Genomic DNA, 14,792 nt, shown 5'->3' with positions numbered 1-14,792 from the left:
TTATAAAAGTTGAAATTTTCTCTGCGTATTGTTCAGTATTATTCCCAACACAGGGAGGAACGATCCGCGACTATAAAGCTTAGATCATGTTGGCTTTGGCATAATATAACAGGTAACAAAGGTGTAAAAAATCTTACGACAAAGTATCGGAATAGTATTAGAAATCACGTCATTCATTGCCAGACACTTTAGTATCGTGGCAACTGCCTGCCAGACACCAAGAGAAACTTTCAGCTTTTATGAAATAACGAAGGTCTGGGCCTGGCGAGCTCTTAGTCCAATAATGATGCTGTGAACAAGGAGCAGGGACTTTGAAGCTCCGTACCGAACGTAATGAGGGCATTCAAACAAAAAGTTAGGATATAAGTACTTAAGTATTAACTTTACTTCTATCTTTTTCATCTCTTTCTTTTTATTTTGTGAATATAATGAGTAGGTATGAGACATGTTTGTTTATTATAGTTAATGACAAGTTAGTCATTCACTGCGATCTCACCTGGTGGTAAGTGATAAGATGGAAGTGGGCTACGTTGATGGGGAACGGCAGTTTAATTAAATCCATACCCACAATTCGGTTGCATCCTCGCAACTTCGTACACGTGGATTCAGGTTTTTCAAAATCCTGTAGGAGCTCTTTGATTTTCCGGGATAAAAAGTAGCCTATGTGACTCTCCAGGGCTTAAACTATACCCATGCAAAAAAACACATCGATCCGTTGCTCCGTCGCGACGTGATTGAAGGGCAAACCAACAAACAAACAAACACACTTTTGCATTTATAATATGGGTAGTGATAGTGATATTCTCTTATCAATCTAACATCCTTACATGCATGCGAGTGTATTATCGGCCGGACGTCATCTCAGAGCATGTGTACCACTTTCATCTAACTAAGAATAGCTCATTATCTCAATTACAACACATGCTATCATAAAAAGAAACGGTCTGTGTGTTTGTTGGTTAAATAGGTAATTAACTGTTCATTCACAGTAGCCTTTATAGGCATGTGTGATATAAATACCTACCTATGAGAAGACTCCTAACGGAATCAGTTGTATTTTTAGGCAGGCATCGAGCTTATTTTGAACATTCTGATTCAGATTTAGTCATAATTTTTAGGATTCCGTACCTCACGCAAACTAAAAATTTAACCCTTATAGGAACACTTTGTTGTCTGTCTGTCTGTCAAGAAACCTACAGGGTACTTCCTGTTGACCTTGAATCATTCACGTAGGTAGGTCTTATAGCAGACATTAGGGGAGAAATCTGAAAACCGTGAATTTGTTGTTAGGTACCTACATCACACAAAAAAATTAAATTGTGATCATGAAATTAATAATTAGTATTTTCAATTTTCGAAGTCATGTAAGATAACTATATAAAGATAATAGAATATGATATTTTCATCATCATCAACATCCTACTATTTACCTACGCCATAGGTTGAAATGGCAATAGGGGAGGGAACGCCCCGCACACTCGCAAAGCCCCCGCGCTCACCCGCACCGGGTTAGCGCGGGGGCTGTGCGGGTGTACCCGCCGATTGCCATCTTAACCTGTCGCAGACTATATACATAGTTTGGCTTCCTCAATCAAATTCAATGTAGGTATCTCATGTACGGGTATCTGTTAGGAGATTTGTTAGGATAACGGGTACGCTTTGGTGGATTCCCAAATTCTTCCCTAAGATAGGCATAGGCCATTGGGCATATTTCAGTAAACAGAAAAATTTCAAAAAATGGAAATCGCACTAGTTGTTTTAATGGAAAAGTACCCACTTATCTAACGATTTATAGCAAAAATATATCAATCATATTATATCACCGTGTCACTACTTTTATGATTAGGTATCAATTATTAGCTACAGAGATAATGGCATGTGATACATCCATCCATTAACTGTTTAAACATTGTAGTTTGTATGGTCAACGAACTTTCACGAAGTAGGTGCATGCACAGACAATGTTATCAGAGCGAAAGCACTTCATATATAACTAGCTTATGCTCGCGACTACGTCCGTACGTGGACTACACAAGTTTCAAACCCCTATTTCACCCACTTAGGAGTTGAATTTTCAAAAATAGTTTCTTAGCGGATGCCTACGTCATAATAGCTATCTGCATGCCAAATTTCGACGATGCAGTCTAAGATGGAAGCGGGCTAACCGAAGGGGTATGGCAGTTTTTAATAAACCCAAGCCCCTTTGGTTTCTACACGGCATCTTACCGGAACGCTAAATCACTTGGCGGCACGGCTTTGCCGGTAGGGTGGTAACTAGATACGGCCGAAGCCTCCCACCAGAACAGACAAGAGTGTCTGTGGTATGTGGTCCCTATGAGAGACCTATGCCCAGCAGAGGACGTCTATCGGTTGATAATGATGATGAAGACTACAGGTAGATTTGTTTACTGAATATGCAGGGCAACTTTTCCAAGGACAACGTTGATGACATAGATTAAACAAAATGAAGTGATTGAGGCACGATATGATAAGATATAGGAGGTAAAAACATGGAGCTCCTAATATTATCAGATTCGTAGATAACGATTATTTGATTTTTCATATTTTTAGTGCTAAGCAGTAAAAGAGCAAAATCCGTGATTGCAATGCGATGACTAGGAGATATAAGTACGCGACAGGTCGAGATGGCAGTCGGGGAGGGAACGCCCGCACGTCTGGTGCCGAAATTCCGAGTCACTGGATGCAGTCACTGTCATCGTGTAATCCAGGCATAATAGAAAGAAAGAAAGAAAAAACGTTTATTTTTTAAGCTGTGCCACACCTGTGCCTAGTTAGGTCATCCCAGCGCCTCTAATAAGTACTTGAGCAGTAAAGTCAAAACACCTCAAGCAGAAGAAGCGCCGAAATAGATGTGTGGTCATGTGTGGCACAACCCGAAAAAAAGGTCCCGGCTCAGCATAAGGGCGGTTGCAGAATAGCGTTTTATACGCGCGTATGAGCTCGTTTTTGGAAGCGCATGTAGGCGCCTAGGCGCGCCTTTTGGCACACGCTCAACTCGTACGAGCGTTGACACGCTTCTTAGAAGCGTATCGCGCTTAGCTCGTATAAGCGCAACACCACCGGTTCGAGCGAACACGCCGAAATATGCCCGTATACGCGAGTCAGATTTTTTGAAGCGCGTAATGTAGTGCGCGTGTAAGCGCGTATACTGAAACGACCGTATACGCGCAAAAAATACGCTAGTCTGAAACCGCCCTAAATGCTTTATGTCTTACACAAGAACAAAAACATACAGCGCTGGTTTGCAGTAATAATAATGAAGCTTCACTATCTCAGAGTTTTATTTCGACGGCTCGTGCTCAGTGAGTTTTCCATTCCCGATACTAGTGCCGACCTCTGTACCAGCTCACTGGAGTAGAAACATGAGATACAGGAAATACACACATATTGTGGCCAGGGCGTGCCAGACCTTCGTTATTTTATTTACATGCCTGAGAGTTCTCTCATAATGTTCACAAAGGTATGTGAGGTCTGCCAATTCACACTTGGCCGGCGCGCGTGGCGGACCCTTCTTCCTTACCTTACCTACTTCATCTTACACTGGGCATAAATAACCTAGCTTGCATACTGAAGACGTTTTTTTTTAAATCTATTTATAACAAGCGTACACCAATTAATACTTACATTGTTTTTCTCTCGCCGAACTGGTGAGCCAGTTATAGTTAACGTATACATATAGTTAAGATACCTACGTACCTACCTACTGTTTATGATTTATTCCAGAAAATCAAAGCATTCCCCGTTCCTACGGGATTTTACTTAAACCTATAGGTAAATGCCCTCTTACGAAGTCGTAGGTCTGTATCAGCTGCTAAAGAGTTTTTACTAGTAACTTTTTTCATCCAGACATCTAGAATCAATGTCTATCTCAGTCCGTCCTCCTACGTATTAAATATTATAAAGGAGACTAAGGTCAGGGTGATAACCTGATAACTTAGGCGAGCTTTAATTTTGATAGATGTTCTGAGAATGTACCTCCTCACGGCGTGGGATGGCTCAGGTCGTTGTGCGAAAAGAATAGATTGTCGACGAATATCTTCGAAAGTATCATCATCATCATCATGATCAACCTATTACCAGCTCACTACAGAGCACGGGTCTCCTCTCAGAGTGAGAGGGGTTTTGGCCATAGTCTATCACGTTGGCCATGTGCGGATTGGTAGACTTCACACACCTTTGAGAACATTATGGAGATCTCTCAGGCTTGCAGGTTTCCTCACGATGTTTTCCTTCACCGTTAAAGCAAGTGATATTTAATTAATTAAAACGCACATAACTCCGAAAAGTTAGAGGTGCGTGCCCGGGATCGAACCCCCGACCTACGATTAGAAGGCGGACGTCCTAACCACTAGGCTATCACAGCTTCGAAAGTATATCTAAAGCTTATCATCTCACACCTTGTAATAGATTAGCTGACCTGTCCCGGTTTCGCTCCACTGGAATTTTGAAAATCGGCGAGAGCGAGATTTCCGAAAAATCCTGAAGTCCTACTTATTCATTTTTGCCCAAAATCCCAAATACCAATTTTTACAGATACAATTTGAAAAATGACTGAATTTCATACAAATTTTTATCCCTTATTTAACCCCTTTGGGGATGGAATTAGTAAAATTCCTGAAATACGTATTTCTTTATTATTTTAACCTAAACCGCAATATCAATGTTCATAGGTAGATGTAACTTGTAAAATGACGAATTGTCATCGTAACTTTCATCTCATTCCTTAGAATAATCCAATAGCTTCTATCTGCTTCAGTGAAATATTTCTAAAGGTCAAGTAGGTACTAATCACGGCTAGCCATGACCTGAGCTATCGGGTTGATACATTTTCGCTAAACCATCATGGCATTTTGCCAACTTTGAAGCCTGGAACACACAGAACGAGCGACGGAAACTGTTGGGAGGACGTCACATAGAACGCGCGTATTACAATAACCATAGTTACTGTAATGATATTGAATAAACTGATGAAGTCAAAGACAAAATATTTTATTCAATGTTGGTACACTTTTTGAATGTCAATAGTTAAGGAAGGAAATAATAATTCAAGAAATTAATCATCAAGTAAATATTAAAACAGAACGATACCCAATTACAATTGTAGCCATATACTGCCCACCAAGGCATTCTCTAAAAAAATATGAATACGTGCGTTTCTTGAGACAATATGGACACAGATTTATAATTGGTGGAGATTTTAACGCCAAAAATATTTTCTGGGGCTCCAGACTAACAACAACAAAAGGTAAAGAATTGCTGAGTGCGATCAAAGACTTGGGATGCGACGCGATCAGTACAGGTATGCCGACCTATTGGCCTACTGATCCTCAAAAAACCCCAGATCTGATAGACTTCTTTATAACTAAGAACATCTCACCAAGGTACCTAAATATTGAAGGAAAATATGACATGAATTCGGACCATTCACCAATATTGTTAATATTGAATAAACATAACATTGCATTCAAAGAAACCAAGATAACTCTAGTGAATAACAATACAGACTGGGAAAGCTTTAAAATAGAGTTAGACAGTACTATAAACCTAAAGGTCCCCTTAAAATGCCAAGACCAGCTCAATATGGAAGTAGCTAAATTTATAACAGACATACAAAAATCAGCCTGGAATAATACGCCATCGATAAAAAAAAGGAGTAAGGGTACCACCTATCCTAAGGAAATTATACAGCTCATTAGAACAAAGAGAAAGCAGAGAAAAAAATGGCATGCCTCGAGATCGCCACAAGACAAAAGAATACTGATCAAACTCGCGAAAACAATCAAGAAAGCAATCAAAAGTCATAATGACACTAAGTTAAATGATTACCTACGAAGCTTGACCAATGACCGAGAAACTGACTATTCTCTTTGGAAAGTAACAGGTAATCTAAAAAGACCTATCACACATATACCACCTATTAAAGAATCAATGGAAAATGGGCTATCAATAACATTCAAAAAGCTAATAGATTCGCTCAGCATCTGGAAGATATATTCCAACCAAATGAGGGCCATACAATTGATTTCAGTGAGAATGAAGAAAGACAAGATGACCTGCAAAATATCAGACTTGTGACACCAAAGGAAGTATCTGAAGAAATAAAGTTCAATTTAAGCAAAAAAAAATCTCCAGGATATGATCTCATTACCGGAGAAATTTTAAAAAACCTACCTCGGAAAGCTTTAGTGAAACTTACCAATCTCATAAATGCATCATTTAGACTAAGACATGTACCTGAGTTATGGAAAGTTGCTGAAGTTATTATGATCGCTAAACCGGGGAAACCACCCCATGAAACAACATCATACAGACCAATCTCTTTATTACCAGTTATTTCAAAATTATTTGAAAAACTGTTACTCAAAAGAATAAAACCTATACTAGAGGAGAGAAAATTAATACCAGATCACCAATTTGGATTCCGTGAAAAACACTCAACGATAGATCAAGTCCACAGAATTACTGACATAATAGAGAAATCATTAGAAAATAAGAAAGTGTGTTCTACAGTCTTTTTAGACGTAGCGCAAGCTTTCGATAAAGTGTGGCACGAAGGGCTTATCTATAAACTCAGAAATATGCTACCAAAGTCATTTGCAGATATTCTTGAATCATACATCTCAAATAGATGGTTTAGAGTCCGTCAAGAAGATGCGTATTCTGAACTCAAAGAAATTAAAGCTGGGGTACCACAAGGAAGTGTCTTAGGTCCGGTCCTGTACTTATTATACACCTGTGATATTCCAGCACTAGAAAATAACACTATTGCAACATTCGCTGATGATACTGCCATAATAGCAACTGGAGAAAGTCACGAAGAAGCAGTAGAAAAAGTTCAAGCTGCCATAAATAAAGTCAACGATTGGACTATAAAGTGGCGAATTAAGCTAAACGAGTCGAAATCTATGCATATAGATTTTACCAATAAGTTACCAAAATATCACCCAATTTATCTAAATCGGCAACTTATTCCCTACGTAAATACAGCGAAGTACTTGGGTATGACGCTTGACGCAAAGCTTCGATGGAAAGCTCATGTTAAAAAGAAACGTGAGGAGTTAGAATTACGCTACAAAAATATGTATTGGCTGCTTGGAAGGCATTCCACGCTCTCATTACATAATAAACTTATGATATACAAGCAAGTTCTGATGCCTGTATGGACGTATGGTATACAACTCTGGGGGTGTACTAAACCGACCAATGTTCAAGTAATACAGAGATTCCAGAACAGAGTACTCAGGGAAATAACAAATGCACCCTGGTATGTAAGAAATCACGATCTCCACAGGGACCTTAAGATAGAGTTCGTAAACAAAATCATCCAAAAGTACGCAGAAGCTCACCAACATCGACTTCGCCATCATGTTAATTTGGAGGCTGTGAAGCTTCTAGATAACATGGATACCAAGCCGTTCGAATTAGTGTTAAAAAGTACATAAGTGCAGCGTTTGTGTAATAGTGCTTGTGCTACTTTATTTTTCTAGGTCACAAGAACATAGTGAACTGTAAGTACGTGTTAGAATAAACTAAGGACAGTTATTGGACTGTAAATTAGATTTAAAAATTAATCATAAGTAGAAGTTTAAGCTAGAATAATATTACTTATTAGCCCATAGGCTAGATGGTAGTAGTAATAAAGCTGCCATTTTATAATGGTGCTTTATGGTAGGAAAAAAAAAAAAAAAAAAAAAAGAAATTAATCAAGAAATATGTACTTATAAGCAAAATATTAACTAACACTAACTCAAAGCTTACTCTTATTTACCTACTGAACATATTATTATTTGGAATTTTACTATAGAATATCAAAATTTGAAGAACCCCTAGACGGCACAGGGTAGACCGCATCCTTCGCCCTACCCTTAGGCAGCTGTCTCACTGCCGCGACGAGGAAGCGACTAGCTATCGACTATTTTCACGATCAAGAAACGTTCAGTCGATGTATGATGCCGTGTTGATAAATGTAATAATTATATTACTAGTTGATCACTGGTTGTGCAGCGTGGTGGACTGTCCACTAAAGTGGAACCAAATTCTCAATTTGAGACGAGACCCGTGCTTATTAATGAGCCGGCGAAAGGTGTACACATCTAGCGAGAAATCTCCCTCAACTAAGTACTTAGTTTGTCGTAGCGACGAGAGCTATTAAAGTAAAAGTCGTTCAGCGACGCTCTCTCTACCTTCCGCCTCAAAGCAACGTTGCACACATTTCCGTCGCATTGTGTGTGTTTAAAGCTTAAAGGAAATTCATGCAAACATTGTATTTATTAAGCTTCGCTTTCCCAACGATTTTCTTTGCGTGTGCATTTAAATTAAGTGAGATTTACTGACTGACACTATTTTGTGCTGGGCTGCAGTTTATGTGCTTTTATTAGCATTATATTATTTTGATTCAAATTTAATATCACTTGCTTTAACGGTGAAGGAAAATATTATTAGGAAACCTTGCATGCCTGAGCGTTGACGTCCTCCCTGGCGCAGTGGTATGCACTGTGGGCTTTTTAGTAGGAGGTCCCGGGTTCGATTCCTGGCAGGGGTTTGCAATTTTATAATTTCTAAATTTCTGGTCTTGTCTGGTGGAAGGCTTCGGCCGTGGCTAGTTACCACCCTACCGGCAAGGCCGTGCCGCCAAGCGATAAACGTTCCGGTACGATGCCGTGTAGAAACCAAAGGGGCATGGCTTTAATGAAATACTTTTTATTAAACCCATGCCCGTTTGGTTTCTACACGGCGCTACACAGCGCGGCGGACTAAGACCTAAAAACCCTTCTCATCCTAAAAAACCAGTCCTTAGTAGTGGGATGTCGATAGGTTGATCATGATGATGATTAGACGACCCGCTTCTAATTTAATTTTGCCTGTATAATAATATTATGGCTCTTGCTTGCTAAAAGGTTGCCGACCGCTGCTGGTCTAATGGATGCCTTCATCATGATCAACCCATCGCCGGCTCACTACAGAGCACGGGTCTCCTCTCAGAGTGAGAAGGGGTTTGGCAAAAGTCTACGACGCTGGCCATATGCGGATTGGTAGACTTCACACATCTTTGAGAATATTATGGAAAACTCTCAGGCATGCAGGTTTCCTCACGATGTTTTTCTTTATTTAATTTATTAAAATGCACATAACTCCGAACAGTGAGGGGTGCGTGCCCGGGCCTCGAAGTTCGAACCCCCGACCTCCGATTAGAAGGCGGTCGTCTTAACCACTAGGCTTATACACAGCTTGACATTAGGTAGTAACCTATTAAAATGCCATTCCATTCCAGCGATTCCAGCACTGGTCAGTTACTTACTAATATAACGCGAACAGTGTTCTATTTCTAATCCAGAGATCTATTTAATCAGCGTATTGATTCCCGTCTAGCTGTTTAGAACACAAAATAGAGAAATACCTACATAAGCATCTAAGTTGCTATCAGATTACTTATTAGCGTGTAATTATTCATACCTACTCACTTGTAACGTTATACCTATTCTATTACAAATACATGCAACTACCTAATGCAAAACAGTAGGTAGAGTACAAAGTTTATTATTTTAATATGTTTTCGCACTCACATAACTATTAGCTATTAGGTTACATTCGGTAGAAATATTATTTATCTTAGTAGATAAGCCAAAAGATTCCCGTATCCTTCCAATATGCACAGGAAGAACACTAAAAGGGTTTAACTTAGTGAAAAACTCCCATAATAAAATAATATATTTCCCTCCTTTACCAAAACTACGATAGGAATAGGATCCTGGATTTTAGTGATAATAGTTCGAAGACCAAGGGCAAGGAAGGTCTATCTATAATAGCGAAACTTGGTCATCTTGATACTTAAAAACCTTAAAATAATCTTACCCAATTTCCCGGGTCTCCAGCGAATTGTTCGACGACCGTGGCACAAGAGGCCTATAGCTGGACCTGGTCATCTTGCCACTTTACACCACACACTAACCACTTATCAGTTCATTCATAAGTCAATGCTAATTCAACACGTCTGGTATGTGACAATACGCATTTACTACTGCCATTGTTTATGAGTTGATAACTGGTATCTATTTAATCAAGGACTCTGCGATATATCGGTTTGTAAGTATATTTATGTTGATAATGATAAAAATGTTGAAATCGGATTGTTGTAACTAAATGTAAGTGAGTGTAACTAAGAGTGTTTGGGTCGCGTTTGGTATGGGTCGATCAATAAGATTATAGCCGGGTGAAAGCGATGTGGCCCCGCCTCTACCGCCCGGTCGGACGAGCTCCTGGTATATAAATTTAAGTCTTTAGCGCCATCTTTTGGTAACTGGGTATATTTTTATGTCCCCCATGGTACCATAGAAGCCTAGGGCCCCAAGCCAAAAGTAGCAGGCCAGTGTAAACCCAGCCTTAAACTTTGAAAAGAGCAACCGCCGAGTTTCTTGTTGGTTATTGAGGATTTAAAAGTAGGTACTTGTACAAGTTTATTTGATATATCCAATATGCACATAGGGGCACAGCGAGCACAATTTACCCGGGTAAGGAGGTCACGCCTCGAGGCGCGTACCCCCGTTTAGCCTTAACGGTTAACGGGGAAGTTTAAAGCCTTACGGCCAACGGGGATGACTCGTACTACTTAATAGAAGCGATGATAGCTTAGTGGTCAAGAGGTTGGCCCCCTATTCGTCAGGTCTGGGGTCATATCACGGGCATGCACCTCTAACTTTTTTGATTTATGTGCGTTTTAAGAAATTAAATTAGAGCCTCAATAGCTCAACCGGTATAGGAGTGGACTGAAAACCGAAAGGTCGACGGTTCAAACCCCGCCCGTTGCACTATTGTCGTACCTACTCCTAGCACAAGCTTCACGCTTAGTTGGAGAGGAAAGGGGAATATTAGTCATTCAATATGGCTAATATTCTTTATTAAAAAAAAAAAAAAATCACAAGGTAAAACATCGTGAGGAACTGCATGCCAGAGAGCTCTTCATAATATTATGTTCTCGAATGTTTACACACCTTCTGTGAATTTACTCTTAGGCAGCGTGGTGAGCTATGACCTAACCCCTTATTATTCATAGAAGAGACTCGTACTCTCCTGCATGTAGGTACTAAGTAAAAGACAACCTTTAATTTATCACATTGAAAACTATTTAGTAAGTACAGAAAATTTTATCTAGTTACCTACATTAATATTTATATACTTACCTACCTATCTTTAGATATAGGTCTCAGGGACAAATAGTGTTTTCAATATACCTAGTAATAATACTTAGTATCTAACTCTCTTGCTTCTGTGATTATTATTTACAAACAAGTTGTCAAAACCTAAATACTCATTTTGTAAATGGTGGATTGGTCAAATGGTCCTAGCTGATCTTCGAAATCGTTAAACCGATTTGGATGATACTTTGACAGACAAGCAGACCTATTATGCAAAGAATGATCTATAGTACTTTTTATCCCGGAAAAACAAAGGGTCTAGATTATACATGATACTAATATTATATAGAGGTAAAGTTAGTTTAGATGTAGGGGCACAGAAGATGGCAATCGTAGTACGAGGCGGAGGGAACGTCACGTCCGTCACCCACGTCACGCACGCGCTCGCCCGCACCTGTGGCCCTACCGCGGTTGTTTGACAGCTACAATGTCACGATCGCAATCGTCTCTGATTGGTCAATGCTCGCTCACTATTGGCCACAATGCATTGTTGCAACAAGAATGGCACAAATTCAGCCAATCAGAACAATTGAGATTGTAATAATGATTGATGCAGGTTTTAGACAATCGGCCTACGGGTTAACGCGGGGGTTGTGCGGGTGTGCGGGGCGTCCCCACCACGGTTGCCATCTCGACCTGTCGTGTACTATAGGGGATAATCTCCGGGACTAATGATCCGATTCTGAAAATTCTTTCGCCGATAGATTCCAAAAAAGAGGAAGATCTGAATTCGGTGTATTTTTTATATTAATAGGTACTAGGTGTTCCACCCGGCTTCGCTGTGGTGGAATTCGATGAATTCCAAGTCCAACAGGATCTCAAAAAACCTAACCTACGCGGACTGCTATTTCTACAATTCTACTTCTAATAATAAGTTAATTAAATGTCTTTCTTGTCCTCTTCTAAAGTTTCCACTATTTCTGGTATCTTCTTGTCGCTCGTATTTTGAGGTGGGTGTTCCGAGTTTTCTTCACTTTCTTTAGTAAGTTCCTCCAACTCTTTTTCAGCGTTCATCAGATCTTCTTCTGTTATGTTCAAATCAGGAAATCTTTTCTGAAAATATTAATTAGGTAGGATCATAATTATATTATTATAAGTAGGTAGGTATACTGCAAGGTCGTAGCCAGAGTTTTTTTTAAATAATATTAGCCAAGTTAATTGCAGACTAATATTCCCCACTCCCCTCCAATTAAGCGTAAGTACCTAAAGCTTGTGCTAGGAGTAGGTACGACAATAGTGCAATGGGTGGGATTTGAACCGGCCACCTTTCTGGCGTTCTTTCTCATTTCCTCTCAGTTCTAAATTAAATTAAGTTTGTCTATCCTTTTCTTATCACATTGGTCAGAAAAAGGATACGAATATTTACTCTATAATTTAGTTGCAGTCAGATCCAGTACCATTGTAGCACTGTTGAATGGAGGCGAACGGCGTGCGGCGTCGCGCTGGTGCGATTTTTATTTCTTTACGCATTGCACTGCAGCTCCGGGCTTCATGTCTAGGAACTAGGAAGCCTAAGCTATGAGCCATTGTTGTATATAATGTAGGTGCATACCTGTAGATCTTTCAGTGTGTTCTGAATGTTCTCCTGCTGGGATCGCAGTCGCCTCGGCAGTGTAAACACAGCGTGGAAAAGCCGCAGCATTATCCAACACAGTGCCGTCAACGCGCCGTACGTGAACATCGTCTTCAGCATCGCCCAGTAATCCACTGACACTTCCTGGTGCTTCATTTTTGGTCCTTTTCTCAGTTTAATAGCTTTTAAAAGCGTTCGAATCTCAGTTTTTAACTGCAGTTTGAAATTACGTTTTTCGATAATAAATTCACAAAAAATTCCAATGAGTTTTACAATAAAGTTTTGAAAAAAACGTTTTTAGTATTGTTAAGTAGGTACATATATCAAACTTGCTGTCAAGAATGTTACCCTAGGTATACTAAACTAAACTGCATCATCACTTACCACCAGGTGAGATTGCAGTCAAGGGCTAACTTGTGTCTGAATAAAAAAAAGCATATTAAGGGTTTTTTTAATTCACGAAACTTTTTTTCCACGACATGAATTACTATATCAGCACGGATTTGAATGCAACTCTTTTTTGACGAATTGAGCTTTTTATTAGTTAGGTAGGTTTAATTTTTAATAAGCAATATTAGAATAGATAGAGATGTGATTAGAGAACGCGCCTTACCTAAAGAGAGAGCAAAAACAAAACACGAAACTTGGTTTTTGCCCGTTACTAGCGTTGTTTTTCCGGAAAGTGGGCGAACAATTTTAATTCAGAAAATATCTTTTTACCAATAAACCTACATTATGATATTATTTAGAATTTTCAAATGTGGTACTAGCTAGTTAGTACAGTTGTAAGAAAATTAACCAAACGTTCTACAAAGACAGACAGACGTGATAGTAGTGACTAGTGACCCATGTATCGATTCATGGTGGACACGCCAGACAAATTATTCACGTGCCAGTGATAGTCAACCATTGTGAGATTGTGTTATAATACTCATATTTGAGTTGCAGTTTACAAAAAAAACCGGCCAAGTGCGAGTCAATCTCGCGCACCGAGGGTTCCGTATAACAGTCGTATTTTTTCGACATTTTACACGATAAATCAAATAGGTACATAAAATAAATAAAATTCTATTTTAGCGCTTTCATTATGATACTTGGTATAGTTATCTTTGAAAATACTAATTTTTTGTTCATGAACACATTTTGATTTTTTTTCGTGATGTAACTGGTTACCACAGTTTTCAGATTTATTCCTTCACTTGTGCTATAAGACCCACCTAATTTCATAATTCTAGGTCAACAGGAAGTACCTTATAGGTTTTCTTGACAGACGCGACGGACAGACAGACAAGAAAGTGATCCTATACGGGTTCCTTTTTTTCTTTTGAGGTAGGTACGGAACCCTAAAAATTCTATGAAATCATAAAGGTAGTTTATGATTTCATAGGATTTTTAGGGTGACTTTGTTTTGAAAATGTCAAGAATCCTATAAACTCGCGCCAGCGTCCACAAGTGCGAGTTGGACTCGCACACGAAGCATTTCGTACCAGGCCCTGTCAACTGAGGGCCATAAAAGATGCATCAGTCCATTTCTTTCGCACTTTCTATTCCTCTTTCGAAATCCACAGGACTATCTCGCTCCACTCACACAGTATTAAAGGCACATGTACATACAGCACACTATGATATTTTTTGCTCAAATCTTATTGGTCGGTGATTAGATCCAATCGGCTTTCATTACATAGAATTTCGAAATAAAAACATGTCGGTTTTGAGAGATTTTATAACCTAACCTAAAAAACTCAATTTTTCTCCTTAATCCATTGCGAGAGTTTAAACCTTGAAGTGTGCTGCAGTTATAACAGGATATTCGTTTTATATTTCTATTTTCAGTTTTTTATGTTTTTGTTTTAATTGAGAGATATAGTGGATGTGCTCTTTAAACTTGCCTGCCTAATTTAGGCTTTGTAATAATTGTTAGTGTTTCTAAATACCTAGTATCCTTTTTATCTGATATGAGGCAGTGTAGTGTACCTAAGTGTAAAAGCACCCTACATTTACACGCC

The 14,792-nt window shown here is 39.2% G+C and overlaps 2 protein-coding genes across 5 annotated transcripts in view; both read right to left on the bottom strand.

Annotated features, from left to right (window-relative positions):
• Positions 1-10,255, bottom strand: part of LOC117986807 (uncharacterized) — a 93,952-nt gene extending 83,697 nt beyond the window's left edge. The window contains exon 1 of the mRNA XM_034973712.2: positions 9,874-10,255. Coding sequence (XP_034829603.1) covers positions 9,874-9,944 — 71 coding nt within the window. The 5' untranslated portion in view covers positions 9,945-10,255. The remainder of the gene's footprint in view (positions 1-9,873) is intronic.
• Positions 10,256-10,704: 449 nt separating this feature from the next.
• Positions 10,705-13,604, bottom strand: LOC117986812 (uncharacterized). Of its 4 annotated transcripts, none has more exons than XM_034973718.2 (3): positions 13,171-13,604; positions 12,766-12,999; positions 10,705-12,266 (listed from the first exon to the last, which is right to left on the bottom strand). In XM_034973718.2, the coding sequence occupies exons 2-3, from the start codon at positions 12,940-12,942 to the stop codon at positions 12,093-12,095; spliced, it is 351 nt and encodes a 116-aa protein (XP_034829609.1). In that variant the 5' UTR covers positions 12,943-12,999; positions 13,171-13,604; the 3' UTR covers positions 10,705-12,092. The 4 variants fall into 4 exon arrangements, with proteins under 4 accessions (XP_034829609.1, XP_069358169.1, XP_069358170.1 ...); XM_069502068.1 differs by having other exon boundaries at positions 12,766-13,206; positions 13,400-13,604; XM_069502069.1 differs by having other exon boundaries at positions 13,400-13,604.
• Positions 13,605-14,792: the final 1,188 nt, after the last annotated feature.

This window comes from Maniola hyperantus, chromosome 12 (genome assembly GCF_902806685.2).
Source record: "Maniola hyperantus chromosome 12, iAphHyp1.2, whole genome shotgun sequence".
Taxonomy (NCBI): domain Eukaryota; kingdom Metazoa; phylum Arthropoda; class Insecta; order Lepidoptera; family Nymphalidae; genus Maniola; species Maniola hyperantus.
The sequence above is the reverse complement of the archived record's forward strand: the minus strand, read 5'-3'. Positions and strand labels throughout refer to the sequence as shown.

What these genes read in the sequence shown, in the direction of transcription:
- LOC117986812 (XM_034973718.2), bottom strand. Translation starts at nt 12,942, where the DNA reads ATGAAGCACCAGGAAGTGTCAGTGGATTACTGGGCGATGCTGAAGACG. An exon ending in ACACACTGAAAGATCTACAG is followed by an intron (nt 12,267 to 12,765) that starts GTATGCACCTAC and finishes TAATATTTTCAG; the next exon opens with AAAAGATTTCCTGATTTGAA.